The sequence below is a fragment of the Trachemys scripta genome, chromosome 9 (assembly GCF_013100865.1).
Source record: "Trachemys scripta elegans isolate TJP31775 chromosome 9, CAS_Tse_1.0, whole genome shotgun sequence".
Classification (NCBI taxonomy): domain Eukaryota; kingdom Metazoa; phylum Chordata; order Testudines; family Emydidae; genus Trachemys; species Trachemys scripta.
This window is the reverse complement of record NC_048306.1, coordinates 10,764,932-10,778,985: the sequence shown is the minus strand read 5'-3', so window position 1 is coordinate 10,778,985 and position 14,054 is coordinate 10,764,932. Positions and strand designations below refer to the sequence as shown.

The 14,054-nt window shown below is 44.9% G+C and overlaps 1 protein-coding gene across 3 annotated transcripts in view; it reads right to left on the bottom strand.

Moving 5' to 3' along the window:
• Positions 1 to 6,615: 6,615 nt before the first annotated feature.
• MAMLD1 (mastermind like domain containing 1) overlaps positions 6,616 to 14,054 on the bottom strand; it is a 338,436-nt gene continuing 330,997 nt past the window's right edge. For all 3 annotated transcript variants that reach the window (XM_034781141.1, XM_034781139.1, XM_034781140.1), the window contains exons 3-5: positions 10,898 to 11,044; positions 9,099 to 9,180; positions 6,616 to 8,818 (exon numbers count right to left, since the gene is read on the bottom strand). In XM_034781141.1, coding sequence (XP_034637032.1) covers positions 7,800 to 8,818; positions 9,099 to 9,180; positions 10,898 to 11,044 — 1,248 coding nt within the window. In that variant the 3' untranslated portion in view covers positions 6,616 to 7,799. The remainder of the gene's footprint in view (positions 8,819 to 9,098; positions 9,181 to 10,897; positions 11,045 to 14,054) is intronic.

The window sequence follows — 14,054 nt, the reverse complement described above, 5'->3', positions numbered from 1 at the left end:
TCGTTTTAGGAGTAAAATTTCCTACACCATAAGCATTTAACACAACATCAAATGGTGTCTGGTTCTTGGGTGAATGTTCATGGTGGAGAGGCAAAAAGAGCCTCACAAGGCCAACCATGATTACAGACTGCTGCCTGCTAGCACCCTTGGCATGGTGGCTAGGAAGAGGGGGCAGGAATTTTGCTCTCTGTAGGAGCCAGTCATGGAGGAGGCTTCATGTTGATCCTTCATAAGGAGTGGTTAAGTGGACATTCACTCCCTTCCCCCCAAACTCTATCCCTACTATGAGCTGGGATGCTCCAGTAGGCATCTTGCCCAATTGGTGGGGCACAGTATGTTTGCACTTGGATTTCCAATCACATTTGACCATGTGCTAAGTAACATAACTGTACATTCTAGTGCAGATAAATGGAGATATACCTATCTCCTAGAACTGGAAGGGATCCTGAAAGGTCATGGAGTCCAGTCCCCTGCCTTCACTAGCAGGACCAAGTACTGATTTTGCCCCAGATTGAGCTCACAATCCTGGGGTTAGCAGGTCAATGCTCAAACCACTGAGCTATCCCTCCCCACTGTAACAAACCTTCATTACAGGACACAAACAGCCCTTTATTCCTAGTACTTTAACCCAACACAACGAGCAACAAACTTTTGGCTCCTGCTCCTGCTAGATGCTGCCCTTGTATTAGTTAACACATTTTTGGTTTTCATGTGTTAAAACATGTCTAAAATTCAAGTGTTATTGACACCCACAGAGCATTTGGGTGCATGAATGGTACAAATTCCATTTCTCAGTCGAAGCAAAATCGTTGACACACGAATTGTGAGACACAAACACAAATTTACTGAGTAGGTTGGGAAGCTGGCCCAAAATCTTTAGTGCAAAAATTCATCTCTCTTTTCTGAAGTGGACTAGGTGCTTTATAACTCAAGCAGTCAGACGTTTACTAGTGCTCAGCCTGGATTTTTCTTTACATACACCGCTCGCGATCCAATTCAAGCAATAGAGACTGTGCTGCCTAGGGCCTGTAAAGAGAATGTGGCAAGAGTGTGCTATTGTGCCATGAGGTTCTTTGATCTGATTGTCACAGTAAAGCAAAGATGTGAAAATAAAAATAATAGTTGGCGCTGGTACTACTTTATGTAATCAAAGCACTTTACCAACAGTATCCAATTAATCCTCCAAATAGCCCCGTGAGATTGAAATTATCCCCATTTTATGGGCAGGTAAACTGAGGCACACGTGGAGAGGATAGCTTTGTTGTCTGCAGCTGGTTACACAGGAAACTTTTCCACAAGGTAGGAATTAGCTCTAGTCTCCTTGTCCAAAATTCCCACCAATTCTCTTCTGTTGTGTGTTGATCACACCTCTTCTGGCTGTCACACTTCACCCCAGAGATGAAAAGCTTATCGGTGGGGCTGGCTGTACAATTTGTGAAGTGGTTTGGGACTAAATGGTGCACACTTAAGGGGCATTATGGTCCAGTGGGTAGGGTGCTAATCTGGAATTTAGGTGACCTGCATTCAGTTCTCAGCTCCACCCCAGGCTTTGTGTGAAATCAATGAGAGTTGGGCATCGAACCTGCTTGGAATTTTTTGAAAATCCCACTAGACATCCATCTGCATCTTTAGGTGCCTAAACACCTATGAGAGTCTGGTCCTTAGTCTCTCTGTGCCCCAGTTCCCTAACTGGGAAACAGAGCTAATAGCACAGGAGTGTGGGGAAGCTTGTGAGGTACTCAGATACTACAGTAATGGAGGCCAAGTATGTACCATAGATAGCTACAGGTAATAGTAATCCCTATTGCAAGGAAGGGAAAACAGCGCCTGATCCCAGGAGAACCAATTCAGCTTCCCCCCACTTTCCAGAGCCAATACAGAACATTTCCCTCCACAGAAATCTGTATGACAGTCATACAAAAACCTGAAACTGAGTGTTTGAATACAGATCAGTGGTCTCCACCACATCATTACATCAGCAAAGGCGTGTTCACAATTGTATGCCTTAGATATGCTGGAGAGCTGGTCTCCCGCAGGGAGTGAAAAGAAAAAATTACCTCCTTATCCTTTTCTCTCATTGCAGCAGCTGGCCTATGCCCCAGGGACATCCCATCAACACACTCAACGCAGCATAGTACTATACTATGGAAACCAAACAGGGCCAAAACTCAGGTCCCCCATCTGTCCTTGAAAAAGGGTCAAGACTCGAAAACTGGAACATTCAAAATGTAACATGATTTTCAAGAGACAGCCAATTGAAAATGCCATTTTGATGGAGTATTTTTTTTTAATCCTGGTCATTAAATTGCAACACCGGTCTTAATAAGGGCAAAGTATACGTGAGGCAAAACAATCAGGGACATCTGATTGGTATCTGGCTCTCTCACCTGTAAAACTAGCAGAGCAGAGCTCAGCTGCACAGTGACGGTCCCACTGGGCTTCCGGGACAAATCCTCCGTGTAGTTGTGCATTGTTTTAATTGACACACAGCTGTGCCATAGAACAGGCTAATGAAATGCTGAAAACACCATTTCCAACCTTCCAAACTTCCCTGCTTTTCAAGAGTAGAAAAACACAGAAACTGGCCTGTGCACTGTGACTCTTTGAACAAAGATGCACCGAGGTCGTGTGTGTTTGGCTGCAAAGAAAGAACCTGGCACGACAGAGCGAGTACTTGTTAGGCAAATGCATGCCGTGGGCAAAGCGGGGAGGGAAGCCAACTGCAGGAACTCGGGCTGGACCGACTCACCATGTAATGGGAAATGGAGAACGACATGTATAAAATGGCATATTAATTTTGAGCAGTGTTACAAAAGCAGTTAAATGAGGGGGGAAGGGAACAAAGAAAACTGCTTTTATTAAATGTCTCTTTTGTTTCACACTAAGGAGCCTTTGCAGGGTTTTATTCCGTATTATACCTTGTGGCCCTATTGACCAGAAGGAGCCTTACGTTTTCAATAGCTGCGGCAGCTGCCAATCAGTACTTATGTTCTAGCTTTCCCAGGAGAGAGACGTATTGGTATTTAAAACGCACAACACTCCCCCACCCTCCTTTTTTATTTGCTACGTATAACAGGGAACGGGAGATGAATCAGGCTCTAAATTGATATTGAGCTCCAAAGCCTGGCTATGCTGATGTACTTAGGAGAAATTTCCCCATAGGATACAGACTCACCCACACCCCGTAAGTGGAGGAGGAGGAGGAGGAGGGGAAGACTGATGTGGCCACAACTCCTCTGACCTCAGCCCTTCCCCACCTCCTTGCACGTGTCCGGCTGCGCAGGGTGCTAATGCTGACCAGAACCAGGGCTGCCCAGCTGTGGCACGCTCCCCGAAGCCTTGTGCAGCAGAATCACACCAGGGCAGCAAGTGCAGGATTTGTCCTGAGTGCTCAGTCCTGCTTTCAGTAGTTGGGCATAAGTCAGGAGTAACTGCTGGAGTAAGCAAAGTTATTCCTGCTTGACAACATCCTACACGAGAGCAGAACTTGACCTAAAATTTCAACATCACATGCTTTTGTTGAGCACGTCTTCAGCAAGAGATGCAACAAATCTCGGCGAGAGCACAAAGCGTTCTGTGTTTACGCTGGAGTGCCTGGCAGCTGAATTTGGCTCCAGGTATAAGCCTGCATGTATTTTGTGGTGGAATCTGTTGATCCAGTACATGTAATTTGCTAATGGTGCGGACGCAAATAGCTAGCCGGAGGGCTGGACTACACTACAAAGTCAGGCGGCTTAACTCCATCGCCCAGGGCTGTGAAAAATGTCATGCCCTGGGCAATGAAATTAAGCCAACGTAAGCCCCAGCATAGATACCCCTAGGTCAACAGAAGATTTCCATCGACCAAGCGACTGCCTCTCAGAGAGGTGGGTTTACTAGAGCAACGGAAGAACCCCTGCCATTGCTGTAGTGCGTTTACACAGCCGCAGCTGTGCTGCTGTAGCGTTTCTAGTGTAGACGTGCCCTCCTAGTCTCACACTGGTTTTAACTCTGTATCACTTTATTGCAGCTCTCCCTGATTTACAGCCATGTGAGGGCAGGATCAGGCCCCTTGCATCTGAACACTGTTTTCTGTAATCAAAGTAAGATGAATTGCAGAGAAAGGCATTTGGTAGAACAAAACAGTTTATTTTGACAGAGGCATTGTCAGTTACAGTCTGATCCCAACCCAAAATGTAAAGCTAATGCTCCAATCACTGATCCATTACACAATATTCACCCTGCTTTCATCTTTGTGGGCCACGTACTGCGTGCTCCATTCACAGGCAGTCTGTGGAATGGGAACGTGTAGGACAAGAGAGAGCCCGACTATCTGAATAGAACCCAAATGGAGCAGTTCCCAGTACTGTTTACATGTGGAATCGCCAAAGGGACATATTTGAAAGTTTGTGTTCATGAGTATACTCCATAGACACCAGGTAATAATACTTTTCATCTTCCAAGCACTTTACAAGCTTTTGTCCTCACAACACCCCTGTGAGGTAGGAAGTATTAACAACTCTATTTTACATATGGGGAAACTGAGGTACAGAGAGGTGAAAAGGGCACTGTCAGCTCAAACCTGGCCTAACAATTAGACTGTGAAAACAAATGTTTAACATAGCTTGAGACCAAGAGAATGATTTTTCTTACATGCTAGTAGAAATGGTTGCTTTTCCATTCCCCCCTGCAGTGTTTGAAATTCAAACACTGCAGAGCTGAAAACTGGAAGGCAAATTGACTGCAGTGGTTTTAATTGTCCCAGATGAGAAAGTAAAAAAAAAAAAAAAAAAAAAATCAGAGAGAAAATAATCTGATTTTAAAAATTGTTTCACAGAAAATCATCTAAGTAGTTAGTAACATACTGGGGGTAAAGACGTTGGCAGCACAGGATTTTACAGTTGACATTGTCTCTCAGTGACACTCCGCGAATCAGAGATTGAGTCAGGATTGGGACTTGGAGCACACCTCTCCTTAAAGAGACAAACTGTACTTACTCCCACTTGGAGCCAACGCCCCTTCACTGGCAGACCAGATTTCAGAACAGAAAACCTGCAGAAGCCTCAGCAATTCTCATAGCCAAACAAACTCCCCCATGTCCTCATTGTGGTTTTATTGAGAAGAGTTTACTATTCTCTGCTTTGTACAGAGGGGAGTTTGCATTTATGCATAAGGAGCTTTAGGACTTTATTTGGAGAAGTGCAGAGTCCTCACAGCTCCCACTGATTTACATCTTGGCTTCCTTCCCTCCCCTTTTTAGTGGGAGTTGCAGGTGCTTATTTCCCAGGACCAGGCTCATCAGGGATCATTCCTCTAGGATCCACATGTGGATCTTCCCATCTCCGCACATAGCAAGGGGCTGTCATCACCCTGCTGTCCCCTCTTGCCCTCTCAGGGCCATCTGTAGGCCCAAGGATTCACGCCTCGGGAGAGACGTGTGCATCATCCCCCTGCCAGGAAATCCATCCAGAACAAAGCAACAGAGGCTGCATTCACTCTTCCTTGCCCCCACTCCATATACGATGGCTGGGAGCAGTGGCCAGAGAGGGAAGCCATGGCAGCGGGGCTCCCTGGTGCTGTCCTTGTCAGGGAATGGGGAAAAGGCCGGAGAGTCTGTGTGGGGCAGTGCTCCATGCAGATGCTCATGTGCCTCTAGCTGCTCTAGGAAATCAGGAGGGCAGGAACCCCTACTTATTCCACAGCAGGGGCAAACCCTGCCTCCCCCCAGTAGAATAATCTGGGGAAGATTCCACAAAGGGGATCTCCTGGAGGTTTACTCACCCAAACTGATTTCTTATTGGCTTTTTGGTAGGCAGGGGTAGGGATGATCTTCCACCTCCACCCTGAGAGGGTGCAAAATTTTTCCCTAACTGCATGATTTTATTTTCCCAAAAGGTTTGCAGCCTTTTTGGATTCAGTTTATGTGGAGCTGATTTAACTATAGCTTCACTTGTATATTTTTAAGACACATTTGGGATGGCAATTTTTTTTTTTTTTTTAATATCCTGCCCCCCAGAGCAGGCAGTAGCTCCTTATATCTAGAGCTCTCCTGTAAGGGCTTACGTCTCTATCTAAAACGAATGGAGTGGCTCAGCTTTGTCGTCCCCCCCATATATAATATTTACCATATATATTACGAGATGATATGGCATGGCTCTACCAAGACAGCATCTGCACAATTGCCCTGAACCGCTTACACTGGGCATGGCTTTTCCTTGAAGTGGAACAGTTGCATTTTCCAGATAGGCCGACAGATATTTACCGGTGAAAATAAAGAGTTGTCAAAGCAATAGTTCCAAAATCTAGATTCATTTATATTTCTGGATAATAAGAAGTGTCTAAATAACTATGGTGATAGGTGCTATATAAAAAACCAGATAGAGCTGTCTGGATTCCTTTATAATTGCATTTGAAAGGATGGGTAAAGCTGGCATAGGAAATCCCATCCAAAATTGAAATTCTAGCCTGCTTAATTCAATTCTTCCTCTACCTCATTTCTTCTAGTAATAGCACATATACATTTATACAAGCTATTCGAATGATGTTCTAACATCCTGGAAAGCAGTGAAATAATTCAAATCAAACGTTTGCGGATACAAAATGTTGCTTCTATGAAATGAAAACATAAAATATATGCAATTTTCCCCTGGCAGTTTATTATGGTATGAAGAAAAAACATTCTGTGCTTGAAGCGGACGTTATATTACAAATGTATTGCAAAGTATGACGTGACTATTAAAATAGGATTACACAAATTATGAACATTTTAAGAAGTTTACAGTACAGTGGATCTTTTATAAACAGACTTAAATATACATATGACAATAGTAGCTGACAAAAACCATCAAAAATTAACTATTAATGTTGATAGACTTTTCCCCTGTGGGAAAAAAAAAAAGTCTCACGTTAAAAACAGAAAATTATGAAAAGCCTTGAAACCAGGAACAAATCACCTGTACACTACAAATATACATGGCAGAGGTGTGCAAACCAGAACTACTGTGTCATTGGATGATACCTCCATACAGGGGCTTTACAATGTTTGGCGGATGTTTGCTCTTCAGGTGTCCTCATTTCACACCATAATTCCTCAGTTGGTTGCAATCTGTAGTCACGTAATCTGTGTTAACAATTGTACTATTATGAGTATATACTCAGTACTAGACAGTTAATGCCTTCAACGCTCTCATCAACATATGGGGGAAGTGTATCCCAACTGAAAACTTTGCTGCAATCGGATATCTGTGGGTGGATCCCTCCACCTACATGCAGCCCTGATGGGATCCACTCACGAGGATCAGTTTGCAGGATGGGTGCTCTGAATAGGTTGACAGTTTTAAAAAAATGCAACTCCTCAATCTTCTTTCTTGACAAGGGAGAGAAATTACTACATTTGCTTCCTGTTTAGCCAGTTTGCACGGACACCCCTAGCTCATGTGTTAAGTTATGTCAAAAACATAAGTATTTTATGCTGTAATACACAGTATTACTGAAACTAACAATATTATTTGCATATTTATAACAAGGTATAATGAATTTCCTATAATAAAACAAAAAATGTATGCTGTAGATTTATTTACAAACAGTCCAGCAAAGAAGTATAAATACTTCTATATTTAATGTTTAGGAAAACATAATTTATAAAATATTCAAATATATACAGTCATCTGAAAAACTGCCAATATTAAACTTTGATGCAGGCCAAGAATTGGCCGCGTCCATTCATTCGGTATTGAAAGAGGAGGCAATTTTTGTTGGTTTGTTTTTACTTTTAAAAGTCATCCTTAAGTTATTTACAAGTCAGTCTGCTTCCCTATGAGCTAAACATGTCCGGAGCTTTGAGCGTGCTGTCCCAAAATGTCGTCTATCATTGTCAAATTGTTCAACCAGTCTTCATCATTGTTGCTACTGTTCTTCATAAGGGAGTCAATGAAGTCAGTCTCGCTGCAGTTTCCAGGCAAGATCGAATTGCTCTGTTGTGGCACAAAGTCGTACTGTGACAACTCAGAAGCAGTACTCATTCTGTTGAATGTTCCTGACAGCTGGCCTGCGGAGGGATAACTTGGCGGGCAGAGTCCTTGAGCAGGATTGAGCTGGTTAAAACTGGACATGCCTTGTGGCATGGATTTCATAACATTCATAGCTGGCAATGGTCCTCTGGTTAAATTGTGTCTCAAGTTCTGATTATTCAGCGTGCTCAGGCTCTGGCCGGACTGTCCCAGGTTTAGTTTTTGCATCTGTCTGACCTGGACTCCAGGTGCAATCTGATTAGGCGGCACTACAGCCTGGTGGGAAAACTGCTGACCTGGTATATTTGGTCTCACATTCTGTTTGGAGACGAGAGGGTTACTGGAGAATTGCTGCATGCTGGTATCCATTTGGCTTTGATTTGGCATTCTTGAAACCCCAGTCGGTGTCCACATCTGAGCAGATGCGCTGGGGTAGACAGTAGAAATTCTTGGCATACTAGGCTGTCTTAAGTGTTGCTGAGTTGCTGAATGATTTGTTAAGGAACTGGAGTTAAAGCTAGACAATGTCATTCCTGGCCGGACAGTAGCATGGCTGTGAACCGTTTGGCATCCTGAGTGCATGCCCAGAGAGGTTTGGTTTGGTCGCAGAGGGATGTTAAAATCAGAATTAGGTGGGAAAATCCCTTGTTGTTTGCCAGGATTATGCGGAATCATAACCATTGTCCCACTGTTCTGGTTAACAGTGGTTGGAGTAAGTCCGGAGCCCAAGGTGTTCTGAAGTATTCCCGGGTTGGATGGCATCATGCGGTGATTCAGTGGAGGAGCTGGCATGGACTGACCGCAGTCGGTAGGAATAGGTTGTGGTACTGCTGTATATAAAAAGAGGTATATGTTAAACATTAAGGGTGCATTTATCCCTGAAACATGGCAGATTTTTAATAGGATGCTTTGCTTTAATTCCCCTCTTTCATTAAACAGCATTCCTTGTCACAGAGTTACTACTTGAGTGATAAGAAAATAGGAAAATCCCATCTCATGTGACAACATGTAGAATGGTTTTCTTTCAGTGCAAAGTATCATTAAGAGCCCTGCATTTAATGAGCACCCGGCTCGTCAAAGCTTTTAGTAGCACACACTTTCACTCCTTACCCTGAAACTGATTCATCTGCTGGGGCGCAAATGAACTCCTCTGCTCAGACGCTACTCCCAGCATGTTTTGTTTCTGCTTCTCCTGGAAAACAAGAGAAAGAGTTGTCACGTTGCAGCCTCTCAAGGAACAAAAACAACAGCAGACATCTGAAGCATGGCCAGTTGGGCACTAACAACCTACCCAGCTACACACACAGGCTCTTCAGACATGCAGCCCAGACAGTTCATTTCAGGCAGGAACTTAATTGTTCACATGCCCCTTGTTGCAAAGGTGTCTTCTATATAGCACAGTCCAAGCAGGGGCTGCCTTAGGCAAAAATTGTGTAAGCAGGTCCACCTCTATAAGGGAACTGGAATGACATTGGGACCACTTTGTTCACCCACCTGGTGACGGGGGGTTCTACCCCCAGCTCTCCTTGTTTCTGCTCAACCGGGGCCTGATTCAAAGCCCACTGGAGTCACTTTCCATTGTCCTCAGTGGATCAGGCTCTATGTGCTGCAGGAATCTTTGGGTCTCCCCAGAATCCCCTGGGCCAACTGTCTGGGCACATCCTTTGAAGCCCCAGATTCTTGGGGGTGGAAATGAAAGGTGCTCGCAGCATGTGAACGCACAGAAATGGGGCAGGCTGAGCCTTCAGGGGGCAGATTGACGGAGGAGAGTGCTGGTGGCTGCGAGTGTGTTGGGAAGATGGTTCTACCTGTACTCTCATGTGTCTAGGCCAGATCCGTTTTAAACCAAAATCTACTGTGGACCCACAGGGAGAACCCATGGGAAGTTCCCGCCTAACCAGGATATGATTGCCTCTGCCTAAAGTGAGCTGACTTGTGTGCCATGCACTTTTCCTTCCGTTTCAGAGGCACCTTCTCCAGCACAGCCTGCCTATGCTACTGGCAGCTCCGGCCACGTCCTTCAAATGGTGCCATGCTGTCTGCTCTGTGACTGCCCATACAGTGCAGAGAGCACACTGTGGATTGGAATGACTACCCCACAACTCCAGCCCAGACAGGCGTGGGGCAGATCAGGAGGGGGGCCATTTTGGTAGTGAGAAGGAGGCAAAAGCAGAGAGAGGAGGAGGCAGATGGCCAGTAACTCCAGCTACCACAGGCCTGGGGAGGAAATTTCAGCAAGGTTCCCTCATGGAGCTCCCATTGCACTGGCCTCTTGGAGGGAGGGGTCTGATCGCCCCAAACCTGGCAGTTTCCTCAGGATCCATGGGAAGGCAAAGCCATCCACGCAGAGGTTCTGTGCCTCCTCACCGCCTCTGATCCCTGGCAGCCCCTCCCACCCCGACAGCCTCTGTTGCCAGGGCCTCCCTGGCTCCTGGGAGGAGTGGCAAGCTCAGTGCAAAGGGGACTACAACCTGGGGCTGGACCATCTACTGGGAGGAATCCCCATGAAGAGCATCCCCCCCAACCCTGCCTCACTCACTCCTTGAGTCAGACCCCTCAGCATCTGCCCTCTCTCCTAGCACAGACCCTGGACTGCAGGGGATGGAAACAGCAGCATGGAGGTGGCCACGTTCCTCTTTCACAAGGAGTGAGTGGAATGTGTTTTTTTATGTGTTGGGTGTGTGTGGGCATGTGTGTACACACACACACACACATCCCCCCGCTGCAACTGGTGCTGGCCTTTCTCGGAGACAGAAGGCTGGACTCTTATGGACCGAAGGTCAGACCCAGCCTGGTGATTTCCCACACTCCAGCAATACTCTTCAACAGATATTTCTTACACAGCACTTCTCACTTTAACCCTGGCCACGTATACATTCCAGGAGCCACGTAGGCACAGCAAGCCGAACCTGCAATAACTGCCGTCTCATGATTTGCTGCTTCAGCAAATGGTTCCTCATCGTATATCCGTTCACCGTAGCTGGCGTAGGCACCGAGCCTCCGCTTGGGATGGTGCCTGGCTCCTGAAGTCTGGTAACAATTCCAGGATTTTGATCCTGCCAAGAAAGATAAAAAAGGGGGGAAAAAAAAATCAGTCTCACCAGGGAGATCACAACAGAAGCTACTGTCCCATCCACTGGTGCCCCCCTCCAGCCCAGTTACTGTTCCATCCTGAACTGCGTCTTCTGGATTTTTACAAAGACTGCAACACTGAATGGTGCACATTGTGGCTGTTGTAATGAGTAGCAGTGGACTGCTCTGACTTCAGAGTATCAACACAGGAAGAAACTGAAGGTTCAAAGGTTAATCCAAAGTTCTTTGTTCCTGGCCCACGGCTAGGGGACTGATTCACTGGGATAAATGGAGTCACATGGGTGTATAACTGGCAGAAGGGATGTGAATCAAGCCCTATATTCTCCACTAATTCCCCAATGTGACACTAACAGACAAAGGAAGAAGAGCTGGAGTAAAGCAGGAGCTAGATATTGGATAGAAAGGAGAAGCACACTGCGGAAAACTTAGGAAAAGGAGAGCCAAGGTCATGCAGAGAGCTGGGAGTGAGGGAGACCAGCATCAGAGGGGAAAGCTCCTGGTTCGGATGCTCTGGAAACAAGGCAAGAACCTGAATAGGCAGAAGAGAGAAGAGCCAGATTCCCAACTGGTGTCAATCAGTGTTACTCCACTGGAATCAATGAGCCAGATGCCCAGCTTGTGGGAACTGGCATTGCTCCATTGTGGTCAATAACGGATCGGCGTCAATTTACGCCACCTGAGAATCTGACCCAAAACGAACAGAGGGGAAAATTCTAAAGCCCATCACAACAGCACCCCGAAGATTCTGGGAACAGAACCTGAAAGGAAGAGAAGGTCAGAAACATTTAAGCCAAAACATCTTACAGAGGTAGCATGTTTTTAGGGGAAGAAAAATAAGTGAAAAAGCCACGTCTTCAGCGAAGAAGAGGAAGAGCAGGGAAATGCTCCAGCAAACTCTCTACCCAGGCACAGTAGCTACCGGTATAGTCCCCATTTTAACATCCAGCTTTTACATTATTTATGATGCTTTGTTATTATTGGCAGAGAGAATTATGTACATTATATCCAGCATTCTTAACCAGGCCACGTTTCCTTTGTTTTCAGAATGGAAGCCCACATCCTTTGTCTGAGAATCAATGTTATCAGAAGATAAGCAAGAAGAAAATGGTTGTTGCCTTTTGACATCTGACAATGAGAATCATGCTAAAATGGAGCAAACAGGATACGAGCAATGGTTCGGAGTGACCAGGAGGAGACGTTGGAGGGTGTTTGTCAAAAGCCAGGCTGTCAGAGCAGGAACGCCTTTCGCGATGGTTTCACTATAAGGGATTGCCCCGGTCATTCGGAGATGTATACTTTTTATAAAATAGGAGCGATTACCAAGAAGGTCACTGAAATTACTCACTTTTATGGTGCCTCCTTTTGTTGCAGCACTTAGGTCTATTATGCAAAACCACAATTGATGAAATGTAAATGCCTGTGAGATAATTCACCAAAAGACACAAACCTGCAACTCATCACTGGACTCATTATCATTCCTATTCATGGGCAGTCTCACAAGACCAGACATTATTACCGCTGCTTTGCTTACAATCCTGCTGGACACTATTCCTTTTCTCTCCTCCCTCCCACGGAAGGAGAAGGAGGGGAAGAGAAGTAAATATGATTTACTCCTGATGTAAATACAAAAGTTCATGTAAAGCCAATGTTCTGCTTTCATGTCAAATATTATTCTGCAGCCATAGTTAAACTTTGAATAATATGGATTGCCTCTAGGGTAATATTTGAAAGAGCAGGGATTCAGTTTGTGTACTCTATACATGAAAGACACTGAAATGTTCATCTCACTAAAATCCCTGCCATCTCGCCAATTTCCTCCCAACTTGTCTTGTTGCGTGCAGAGGGTCTGTGCTTACTGAAGCAAACGAGTTTAGTGCAAGGACAATCATTCTGTTTCGCTCAGGGCTACTGCATTAACAAGTCATAACATTAAAGTCGTCTTTTTTTTTTTTTTTTTTTAAACTAATCGTGTCCACCTCATTCTAATTTCTCCGAAACCTAATTAGGAAAATAATGTTGGTTTTTCCATATTATTACTGGTAAAGAAGGAGAAGTCACATTACTAATTGCAGCTCTTCGGCTGCAGCAGAATGGCCTAACGATATGGGATTTTGCTGGAAGAAGGACAATCAGCCAAGTTCATTTGCAAATACCCGGAATAGGTTGCTACATTTGGGAGAAGTGTTGCATAACATTTAATTAGCCACTAAAGGANCCTGCTGTGCATTCAGCTACACTGACTCCTGTGAACCTCATCAACACCTCCGCTAGAGAGAGCGCCTTGACAGAACACACACACACTTTTGCTTGGGGGAAAATTAGGCAAAAAAAGGGGGGGGGACAAGGAAGGAGTTCAAAGTCTTTCATTTTACAGTTCATGTTTAGGATGAGCAACAAAAAAAATAAAATAAAAAAAAAAAAAAAAAAGAATCTTATTTTCACCACTAGTGGGAACTACTGCATTCCCTTACAGTAGAAAATAACCATGTAAGTGTCATGACTAAGAATAGCTCTTGCATGTGGTCTAAAGGATGCTGCTATCTGTACCAAAGGTTAATGAACTTGAAACATTTTTCCTTTTCATCACTTCCCATGCTAAGGCCAAGTCAAACAAGCCACTATCTGAACCGGCCCATGCTTTGGGCTATCCCATTTTAAATTTCAGGAAGATAGCATCTTGGGTAGGACTTGAATTTCAAAGCCAGAGACCACAGCCCTGGGTGTTCACACATCTAGGGGTGCGTTTAGTTACTTGTGGGCTACATCCAAAGATATGAATGCCTGGTGTGCAGTCATTGAATTCCACTTGTGTTTTTCATGATACATCACAGCTTCTCTCTCTCTCTCTCTCTCTCACTCCAAAACTCAAATTAAAACATCAAATCAACAGAATCTTTAACCAAACAGCACGTTGTAAGGAGCCTGGAAATGCTGAAAGCGCGTGGTTCTGTTGCTAGGCAAACTGTCACATGG